Genomic DNA, 11728 nt, shown 5'->3' with positions numbered 1-11728 from the left:
ACAGGCTGAGAGAGTTGGGGTTGTTCAGCCTGGAGAAGAGAAGCTCCGAGAAGACCTTATCGCAGCCTTCCAGCACCTGAACGGGGCCTACAAGAAGGCTGGAGAGGGACTTTTTACAAGGGCACGTAGTGATAGGACAAGGGGTAATGGCTTTAAACTGAAAGAGGGTAGATTTAGATTAGATATTAGGAAGAAATTCTTCACTATGAGGGTGGTGAGGCACTGGAACAGGTTGCCCAGAGAAGTTGCGAATACCTCATCCCTGGAAGTGTTCAAGGCCAGGTTGGATGGGGCTTTGAGCAACCTTGTCTAGTGGAAGGTGTCCCTGCCCATGGCAGGGGGGTTGGGACTAGATGATCTTTAAGGTCCCTTCCAACCCAAACCATTCTATGATTCTATGATTATTTAACTCAGGGCTAAGCCAGAAAGTTGTCTCCACAGGAGAACCTGAGAAAGTTTCACGATGAAAACAGAACATCTGAAATAAATCTGGCATCTATTGTCAGTCTCTGAAAAATACCAGGGCTCTTGGAGGATACCAGCTGCCAGAGAAGAGATATTTTCTTCAAGTACAGATCACATTGAACACATGTAACTATTTACTCATTATGCCTTCTTCTTTTTATCACTGAAAATCTTTAAAAGTTGTTCAGATTGTTTCTACTCTTTCCTTTACAAACTGCCTAGGCTGTTACCTGGCACCGTAACTTTTGTTTTTTTAAATCGTCACAGCATCCAGCAAAAGGCAAACAAACAAAATCTCTTACCTGATAGCAAAAAACTCTGCCCACAGGAATAAGAAACTTGGCAGAGGCCCTAGTGTCTCCAAAATGTAGATATAATGTCCTCCAGACTTGGTGATTCTTGTTCCAAGCTCTGCATAACACAAGGCACCTGGAAAAGTTCAGGTAGAAATGCATTGAGTAAATCATCCCATGGATTTTCTCTTTTCTGGGTGACTTTCAGGGATTCAATGAATCTGTTTAAAATAAGTAGTGAATTAGAGGAAAAAAAGGGGGTTTAGAACTACTCTTCCCTATTTTTGTGTGCTACAGTGTTTTGAAGTAAGTTTTGAAGTAATTGACTTTTCTGTCAGAAGGAAAGAAATTATCCGTTTTCTGGTTAATGACACAACTTTTCCATGGAAGTTTCCATGTGAAAAGGTGTGTGATAGAAACGTTGCACTAAGCTACAAGAGATTTCCTTCGGAAAACATCCTGAAGGTTTGGGTTCTCGCTTCTCCTCACAGCTAGACTGGTGAGATGGTGCTTACAAGGCAGTTACAGCAGCTCAGCCGACAGGCGATGGCTGAACTAGTCATTTCAACCATGTTTTTGATCACAGACCACATTCCTGTGTCCTTATCTTGCATCTTCACATAAATATCTTCCTTCATTCGAAGACACCAGACAGAGGACCAGCAAGGGCATCTCCTCTGAGAGGGACGACCTGCCACTGGAGGAAAAGAAGGCCCCAGTGGTGCAGAGCAAGGGAAGCGTCCTTATGAGAGGCTCAGTCAGTCTCTTCTCTCATGTTCATGTTCAAGTGCACCAACAGACCTGGGGACTGCCTGCTCCTGCCTTGACAAGCGCCTCTGCACCTCCCTACCCCTGCACCGGGGCACAATGAGAAACCCCGGGAGAGGCACGCTAGGGAAGACAGCTTAAAACTTTCAGGCAAATGGATAGAAACCTTTATGCCTCCACCTGTGCCAAAAAAAAATCCCATCTGTGTTTTCTCTATAGAGCAATTCATCATGCCATTTGAATGTGTTTTAGTATGAATCTTAAGCCTTGCCTACACTGGATTCACTTGTTAGGTTAAACATCCTTTGTTCACCAAAAGAAATAAAACACTTCACTTCTTTGAGCACAACTCTCCTTGCAATGGGGTGAGTGCTGCTGGGATGTGACCCTGTGGGGTAAGACCATCTCTAGCTGTGCTATCTACTTCTTTGCCCAGCTCAGGAAGCTGTGGAGGGAGAGCGCAGCGGAACCCTGTGGTGGTATGGCCGTGCCTCCAAGTCCCATGGCGATTGTGCCATATTCAGGTCATGACGATGGTGAGGACCTCAATTTTTCCTGCCTCTCTGTTGGCAAATTTGTGCAGAATCCCTGTTCAAAGTGTCTAATATAGGCTGACACCTCGTCTTATTTATCCCAGTGGGTCTTTTTACATGCTTCAAGCATGCATTTAAGCGCTTTGCTGAACTCATGCTATGGGACTTACATAGATGCCATACTTGAAAGAAAAAAAGCATAAAAGCAAGCAGGCCTTTTTAATGTACTGCAAAAAAAGTGTCAGAGGAATGATCAGGGGAGGTCATCAAGCTGATAAAAGGGAAGAACAAACCAACAAATTTGGCTACAAAATACAATAACTTGGTAAAGAGGCTCCCGAGGCCCTTCCAGCAGAGTCTATCAAAGGATGCAACGGAGAGAGAAACCTTTCCAAGTGCAGAGCTTGGGCTATGTGATCAGCACACACGTTACCATTTATTGCTCTGCTCAGTTAAAAGAAACACCATGCTCACATTATATTTTAAGATTTTCTTTGAGCAAAAGTATATCCTTCGCCAAACAACCACATGTAGGCTGCAACATGAAATATCAGTATGCATATGCTAAGAGCAGGAACCACACTTGTTGCCGTATTAACAGTTGAATGTCTCCTTTTCTAAACTTGCGTGTACATGTCACAGTGCCAAAGTGGTTTTTTTCCCCACATGGAGTATTTCTCCTTCCTTGTTTTTTTTTCTCTAAGTTATGACAGAAGAAGAACTTTGAAGTCACCCACTGAAATAAACATCAGATTTCTCCCCAGAGCTGAGAGATCTTGCAGCTCTCCTAACAGCACCTTTAGAGCATTTCTGAGATGGTAATTTTATACAGTTAATGAAGGAAACTAAAAGCCATATGTTTTATCCATCGTAACTTTAAGAGCTACATTATTTCAGAAGAACTAGAATGAAACTGTCATTAAAAAGTCAACCCTTTGTGAGAAAAGGCTGGTATTAAATGCCAGAAACCGAGCCAAGGGTAACGCACGGAAAGCAGGGCTGAACTGATCTGCTCAATCTCCTGCCCCAAGGCAGCATCAGACATATCCAAACCATTTCTGACAGACACCCAGACACCAGCCCCTGGCTGGTGGATACTCTGCAGCTCCCCAGGCAGTCTGCTCTGGTGCTTCTCTATCCTCACCGACAGAAAGGGGATCCCTTATGGCATATTAAGACTGTCACTTCTTGCCCTTTTCACAGTGTCTGTGAAAAGCACTGCACAGCCCTCGGACCCACAAGTGCCTTTTAGGTGCCTACATCTCCCTTCCACCTTATAGAATGGGTCCCCTCGTTTTCTCCCAGCTTTCTTGGCAGAGACCATGCTATCTCCATCCGCAGTCGTTGTCACTCCTCTGCCCTGGACTTGCATATGATTTCATATTCACAGACTGTAAGTGCTGGGATTTTCTCAATCACCCCGGGAGAATCATTTGAACTAAAGATCCCTGGTGACACACCTTCCCCCTCACCCCCCCACCCCGGCTTGTTAAACCTTTGTTTCTGTTGCAGTAGGAACAGGGAAATTTTGGGTTATTCTTCTCACCTCCCAGGTGCTTAAGCAAAGGCTGACAAAGCTCACCACTCACCAAACATTGAGAGGAGCCCACAGGCAAACCAGACAACCAGGGAGAAACCCACGCTGCCGGAGTTTTTCAGTACTCCTTTTGGGGAAATAAAGATGCCACTGCCAACCATGCTGCCGATGAGGAGCGAGAAAGCCCGCAGCAAAGTTATCTTTTTCCTGAGAAAGATGGCCTCCTCTTCTTTCTTGTCTTTCCCCATGACTTTCTTCTAATCCCAGGGGAAGGTCATGCGTTCAGGAGCTACGGTCTCCCAAGTGTCCTCAAGGCTCACCTGTAAGACAAGGAAAGAGTTAGGGATTCAGGGGTCTTCTTTTCTGGACAAGATTTTTCGCAGAAACCTTTCAAGATCTGTTGAATCTATTCTCCTCAGCTGCTGGATGCACCAACCACACCACGGGTGCATATAACACACTCAGTATCATCTCTCAGATCAGTACAGCTCCCGAGAGGGACTGTAAGTGTTTTCTGCCTCTTCTGCCAAGGAGCACAGAGCATTACAAGTTGCATGCCAGATTTCAGGATATGATTTCCAAATTCAACTTTGATGCTCAAACTGGAACTGGCCAGGCTAGGGTTAATTTAATAGGACCTAATTTGGGGTAACATTAATATCAGCACGCTGGCAGAAAGCAGATTTCAAGTTGCAAACCTAATAATCAAGACCTTGAGGATATCTGAGGTTAAAAGAAAATTTGTTGGTTGGTTTGTTTGTTTTTTTCAGGAGCAAAGAGCTCTGTTAGTTGGGGTACACAGATGATTTAAGCTTTTTTAACTTCCTATCCACCCTTGCTGAATGAACAAACCCTGATTTTTCTCACTAGGGCTTCATTTTATCAGTGTTTCTTAATATACTGTCAAGCCTTTTTGCTATCGGAGTATTGAAGAGTGAGGAATAAGTACTGTTTACAATTGTAAGACAGAGCATAGTCATTAATATCAGACATGTCATTTCTTCTATTAATATAAAAAACTTTCTTGGTAATAACAGCAGGAGTGAAGTTTTTCCTAGAAAAGAGGGAACTTCAGACACCCCAGGGATCACACGAGTTGATCTAGATCGAGTTCTCCCGCGCCGCAGTAACCTCCTACTTCACCGTCTTGTCCCTCCAGTGTCTCTCTCAGTCCTAGGCTGGCACCTTCACCAAGAAACTCACCTTCTGCTTAGGCAGGTAAGACAAATTCACATCAGTTACTACAGTCTAATTTGCTGTCGCAAACCTGTTTGTAGTTTTCCTAACAGCAAGGTAGACATTTTACACTGCTAATTAACCCTGGTAAAGCAGACAAGACAGGTCTGGAGTAGATAATTTGGCTCCTGTCCCTCCTTCTGCCACACATCCCCTCCAATGCTCACACGCTCGGCTTTAGTGGTTTTTTCATGATTCTAACACAGTAAATTGCAGGTATAATGAACATTTGCCTCAGCCCCATGGCTGTATACTATTGCAAAGTTACACTGTACATGAGACCATATTTTATGGATTTCTTAAATTATTTAATAATCACAGTGGCGTGTCCAAAGGCAGGCAGCGGTCACCTATAGAAGCAGATCTAAGCAGCCAGAAATTATTTTCTTGATAGTCTGTATTTTCCATCCATAGATATAAATGTCCCCATAACTTTGCGGGGACAATTCTTGTTACCACTCACCCACGATACCTCTTTGTACGCCCTGTATAAACTCAGTATAACTAAGGGCTTCTTTCACCCATCCCTGGCTATTTTCCCACCTGGAAACCGGCAGAAAGAAGCAAGGGTTATCACTTTCTCCTCACACATGTGAATAGCACACGCAGAAAGCCCTCTCTCCTGCCGGCAGCATTAGCTGGTTTCTCTGAGATTGCGCCAAGCCTGCACAAGCATCTTCTCAATCAAACCAGCCAAGTTTAGTTATTAAACCTCTAATGAGTCCCAGAGGACTCCTCCTTAAGGCTCCGATGGGTCACATCAGCCTTGTCTGGTCCCGCAGAGCTGCTCCTCAGAGTCCCAAAACCTCACAGGGCTGCTGGAGACGGCAGCTCCGGAGGGGCAGGTGAAGACCCCTGGGAGCTCCCTGAACCATCAGCTGCAGTTCCCTCAGACGCTAATTAATTAGCTCATGTGAAATACCAATATTGTCTGGTATTTCTCAGCCAAAAGGAGAACCGCAGAGCATTCATTTGCAATGGTGAAATACAGAGGGCTCACCGAATTGAAACCGAACTGCAGAGAGATGTTGTGCACAGCTATGTCTAAAATGCTGTTGTGAGATAATTAAAAGGGCACTTATCTGTTTGGCTGGGTTTTAAACAAAGCAGGTGCGTTTACAATCCATCAGACTCCCATTTCTTGCTGGGATCCCGAAGCAGCAAAACACAGCGTCTCTTTGCGGGCTCTGAAATTACACAAAGAGGGGGGGAGGAACAAAAAAAAAAAGGAGAGATCAAATCAAATTTACAGACCAGGTTAATGATCCAAAGTAAATACCAAACTCCATACTTCTGTCCACATGCTTTTTTTTTTTTTTTATATACTACTGCCATGCAAAAGTATTTGGAGATAAAACAGTCCAGTCTGGTAAATTTCAGAAACGTGGGGGGGGGGGGGGGGGGGGGGGGGGGGGGGGGGGGGGGGGGGGGGGGGGGGGGGGTTTAGTAACAGAAAGCCATTGAATAGCACTTCAAAGAGACACCTAGCAGAGCCCACTGCCTGGAGAGACCATTCCTGCCTGCTCTGCTTTCCAGCTACATTCCAGCACCAGGCACATTAAAATGCAGAGATGTTAATCCTTGTGGCAATGCTTAAGAATATTCACAATGTGCTTAGCACAAAGGAAACACACAAAGCTGCTTTTTGTTCACCCTTTTGACTTAAAGGACAGGCTCAAATACTTCTCCAAAATGCGGTACCTTTGCGTGAGATCATCAGCCAGCAGGACTGGAGAAAAACAAACCCATTTCACAACTTTTCACACCTGCTGGATCTTTACTCCCTTGTTCTTCACCTTTACTGATTTTTTTTTTTTTTTTTTTTTTAAGCTGTTAATCTTACCTCACAGGCACTGCAGCATGGATGGAGATGAAGGAGACAAGCGTAAAGGGAAAATCATATTTGTTATTCGTAGTGGTGCCTAGAGGCCCCAGTTGAGAGCAGGACCCATCAGCACACAGGCAGAGTAGATGTTACTCTGCTGAAAAGCTAGCGACATAAACAAGCAAGTTGGAAAAAGCAGGGGAGGGAGAAAGCATCATTCTCAGCTGGGGAGCTGAGACCTAGAGCAACTAGTGACCTTCCTCCTCCTATCTCGCAGGAAGCAGGTGGCATCCCTGGGAAACAGATCATACCTCCAGAGTCCCAGTTCAATGACTTACCCCCCAAAAAAAACCCCCAGCTACTAGGGAATACTCCTAACCATTTACAGCTGTATTTTCTTTGCATGGGCCTCAATCAATACCACACAGCCAAGAACAGGTTAACCCCTTCCTTTTCATACTGCAAAAGATGCAGGCATCAAACTGTTCTCCGCAGTCCCACTATTTTTATTTTTTTTTTGTGCCAAAAATGTCATTCCAACTCAATGTCCACCACAAGGCACAGGAGCTAACTAAATAAAATCAGCAGTGAATGGGAGCTTTTTTATTCATGCATGAAAGTAGCATAAATAAGCCTTAATGAGACTGGTGGTGGTCTGTTCTGGGAACTCGATCAGAAAATCTATTTAGGAGACCTGAGAGATGTTTGTTTATAGACCAAAGTGAACACAAGAAACAGGCTGAAAAGACAAGACATGCAGCTCAACTTCTTTTCAGCTTTCTACAGCTGGTTTACCACCCTGGATAAGAAACCGAAAGGGACAGTAGTTAATAAATCAGACTCAGGTTTGCAGCCTGAGATGTAGTAATAAATCCAGGGTGACTGCCTTAGGTGTAAATGTAAGAATAAATTTCCACCGGCTCCTCTTTCTACAGAGTTTCACAAATTTAGTCTCTTGAGTTGTCTATTAAAAGACTGCCATTTCCTAACCTTTCTTAATGAAAAATTTTTTTTTAAACCTTGACAGCAAAATGGTTCTTGGCTCAGGTCACACTTACCACTTTTATCATCTCATTTAGGCATTTCCAGTTGTCCTTTGGACACGAGTGACTTTTTCTGGAAAACAGACTGATGATGTGGTGAGTCTGGACCTCTTGATGATGTGATGATCACCTTTTAATTGAGAACCCAGAAGTGTTGAATCCACACTTTGGCTAGAAATTGGACCAAACTGAGTCTGGTTTTCAAGCAGCAAAATTCCTGTTGCTTTTAGAGATCCTTCCTACCGGGATTTATATCCTACACCAAGTTTAAAATTCTTCATTACGACCAGTCTGCCAAAGCAGCAATTACAAGTGGAGATGTTTTAATAATAGTAGCGCTGATTCATTTTCACAAGATGTACAGATCATATGATGTCATCTCACTTTTCTAAGCATCCGAATGTAACTCTCCGTCCAGCTGCCACAAGAAACTCACACTTCTGTGCATCCAGAACTGATTTTCCACGAATGTTGTGCAGGAACATTGGCTCTTTCATGAGCATTTCCTCCTTTCTTGTTGCCAGTGACATGCAAAACACAAACATGGGAGAGACGCATACCCGATTAAAATAGACTCAACTCTTCTTCTACACACCAGCTATTAAAGACTATCAGAAAGGTGCACCAGCATCCCTGTGAGATGAACTAACGCAATTCCCCTTTCTTACAAGCAGGAGAAAGGAATACCCCAGGCACTTGCCTCCCTGCCCACCATACCCAAAGGAGCAGCACCCAGAGGAGCAGGCACTTGGGCACATAAATGCTAGGAAAAAAAGCCACTTAACCAGGAGACTGTCTCACATAGTAGTGCTTCCCGAGGCCAACATCTTGGCTCTATAATATCTCTTGTGGGGCACAGTGTAGGGAACTGTCCTTAGAGCTTTGTTCTTTTGTGGACGGCTCTCCAAGTAGCAAGCTGTTTTCACTCTCCAGATCAGACCTCCTCCCTGGAACAAGACAATTTGTCCTATTTGAAACTGTTTTCTTAGCTGCGTAAGACAGAACACAAACAAAAATAAATTGAAACATTTCTAGCAGAAGAGACCCAACAGAGAAGCCTAACGCTGTAGGAAAGTACGGTCAAAATTTCCCCAAATGAGAATTCTTCTTAACCCTTTCAAATTTAAAAAAAAAAAATCCCATAACAGAACATCATTCCCCCTCCTCCCAGCGATTTGTCGCGCTGCGTCAGTGCTGCAGCCTGAGGGTTAGCCTGCCTTTGACATGGAGCTGGGCAGTGCCAACGTCTGACAGCCCTCGCTCTTGCAGGAGAAATTCCTCCATGAACCAGGTCTTTGTTTTACCTCTTGCCCTGGATGAGAGCTATAAAAGGTATCGCTTCTTAGCCAGTGCTTGGAGATTTATCAGAAACAATTTTAACAGCTTCAAGCCGCTCCCTGGGGATTGCGGGTCTCCATCACGGTGTAGCGGGTGCTAAACTGCCACCCATCCCTGGGGCTGTCGGTCTGTTGAGCTGCTACGGTGGGGGCTTTGTCAAGGCCAATATACCCATCAATGTTAGGCCAACGGCACCGTTATCCAGAACCACCTGGTGCATTTGCTTTTGAGCAGCAAACTAATCCCAAAGCCTTCCCAGAAATGTTCTGCAAGAACAAGACATGTTGTCTTGGGAGGGAAATGCCAAAATGGCCATGCTTATCACCAGCTGTCCTCACAAAGAGGAAGTTCTCCGCTAATGGAAGCTATTTTATCCTGCTATGGAGACAGCTTTCTCCAGGTGAAACCTTTTCTCGGTGCAGAGGAAACCCTCCTCTGCTTCTGCTATTGTCAGATGTTGTCAGATGGTGGGCCCCATTTGATGGGGGTTCCTGATCTACCCCCGCTTTAACCATCTGGAACTGAACCCTTTCAGAGCTGACTGTAGTAATAAAACTCCTCTTTCCATATTGCCTCATATATTACACTAAGTTTCCCCCTTAATCTCACTGCAGTGCTGCTGATTTATCACCCCAGGCCTCCAGCTCCCCTAAGGCTCGACCACGGTGCCTGGCTTTGTTCCTTCTCTTCCTGCCTTCAGGGAATTCAAAAGAAAATTCAAAGATTAAAAATACCCAACCCTTCACACCTGCATCAGCCACTCACTCTGATTGCTACTTACTGTCTACGTCGCTGTCTAATTCATAGTTAATCCTCAGTGTTTTGTGCTAAATACCCACTCCGGTACCTGACTTGCACGCAGCCCAAACTCTGCCTTCAACGTACCTCAGGGTGGGGGGACTCTCTCCTTTTGGCCTCTCTGCTCAGCTGTTGCTCATTTATTAAAATATAAGCCAAATATACAATTATGCTGGAGGGAACACGTTTCCTTGTTAGCCCTTTCTGGCTCCTATCCAGAATTTCTCAGGCTATGGGGATTTATATTTTACTATGCAGAGTTTCAGATTAATTGCTCACCATTCCCTATGCCTCTGATGGAGGGAAGGGGGACAAGGAGGGTTTTCTCTGACCAGAACTGCTACCTCATTCCCCATGAGACAATACGGGAACGCACATCCAGAGTTTCTGGTGGTCTGTCCCAAGGAGCAGTGCCTTGTAAAAAGACAGCAAACCCTCCAGCCAGAAGGAAAAGGGGACTTATGCTCACCCCTGCCAGCACTGCCTCTCTAGCCCAGCTGTGGGTATGGGCTGTGCTGGCAGCTGCCAGACAAGGGTCTTGGTGGGGCATGGGAGTGGGAGAAGGTTTGGTTAAGGGTAGCAGTTTATCAGAGGGCAGGGGAGCGTGTCCTGGAGAACAAGTCTTATGAGGAGTGGCTGAGGGAACTGGGGTTGTTTAGCCTGGAGAAGAGGAGGCTGAGGGGAGACCTCATTGCTCTCTACAACTACCTGAAAGGAGGTTGTAGCGAGGTGGGTGTTGGTCTCTTCTCCCAAGTAACTAGCGATAGGATGAGAGGAAATGGCCTCAAGTTGTGCCAGGGGAGGTTTAGATTGGACATGAGGAAAAATTTCTTTCCTGAAAGAGTGGTTAAACATTGGAACAGGCTGCCCAGGGAAGTGGTTGAGTCCCCATCCCTGGAAGTATTTAAAAGACGAGTAGATGAGGTGCTTAGGGACATGGTTTAGTGGGCATGGTGGTGTTGGGTCGACGGTTGGACTCAATGATCTTAGAGGTCTTTTCCAACCTTAATGATTCTATGATTCTATTCTATGATTCCATGCTGGGAGCAGCTTGGGCAGAGCTTTAACCCCTGGTCTGAAAGGAGTATCTCCAGTTGTGCACACAAGTCCCTCAAAGGTCCTGTTTTGTGCCTGCAGTGAAGCAGAAACACATTATTACATCTCATGGTTTAGAAGCGGTGAGGGAATGAACATCTAGCACTGGACTCCCCAAGTCCTCACTAGCTGCAGCCCGTTTTACCTGCAGCAGAAGCTGAAGTGCAAAGACATAGAAGAAATACACACTGAAGGACCATTAGGCTCCTGATCACAAGGAGAAGTCTTATCCCAATAACTGCATCTATAAAGCTTGCTATGGATTGGCATTTGGCACCATGCCATCACAGGGATGAGTGTGCAGCCCCTGCCAGCTTTCCCAGAGCCTGAAGGATGGCACCAGAAACTAACCAAAAACCCAACTTGCATGTTTTTTCAGGTAACGTACAGGCCACCTCCCATTTTCACTCGTATTTAGTGAGAATCAGATTCTAGGAATGAGCGTGTCAACAAAACCAGATCAACATGCTCACTGGGAAGGTTAAGTCAATACAAGGGCATGTTTATTCAATTTTAATGTAAGTACAGTCATACAAGTATCTGCTGGGAAGGACTTCTGGGTGCCTCTGGTCCTGCCTCCCATAAGAAGCAGGACTGTTGCCAACACAAGCTCAGACCAGCCATGGATTTGTCTAGCTGAGTCTTAAAACCCCTCAAGGTCAGAGAGTCCCTGACCTCTCCAGGTAACCTGTTCCAGTGCTGCACCACTCTCCTGGGAAGAAGCTTCTCCCAGTGTCCACCCTGAACATCCCAAGCCACCGCTTATGGCTGGGCACACCCCAGCTATAACATACCAC

The 11728-nt window shown here is 45.2% G+C and overlaps 1 protein-coding gene across 1 annotated transcript in view; it reads right to left on the bottom strand.

The window, feature by feature from the left end:
- The window catches only part of LOC103906451 (cystine/glutamate transporter), a 16459-nt gene extending 12615 nt beyond the window's left edge, over positions 1-3844 (bottom strand). Inside the window, exons 1-2 of the mRNA XM_009288359.2 lie at positions 3649-3844; positions 768-894 (exon numbers count right to left, since the gene is read on the bottom strand). Coding sequence (XP_009286634.1) covers positions 768-894; positions 3649-3844 — 323 coding nt within the window. The remainder of the gene's footprint in view (positions 1-767; positions 895-3648) is intronic.
- Between the last annotated feature and the right edge of the window lie 7884 nt (positions 3845-11728).

This window comes from Aptenodytes forsteri, unplaced genomic scaffold (assembly GCF_000699145.1).
Source record: "Aptenodytes forsteri isolate BGI_AS27 unplaced genomic scaffold, ASM69914v1 Scaffold56, whole genome shotgun sequence".
NCBI classification, from domain to species: Eukaryota; Metazoa; Chordata; class Aves; order Sphenisciformes; family Spheniscidae; genus Aptenodytes; species Aptenodytes forsteri.
Note: the sequence above shows the minus strand (reverse complement) of the source record. Positions and strands in the feature narration are given on the sequence as shown.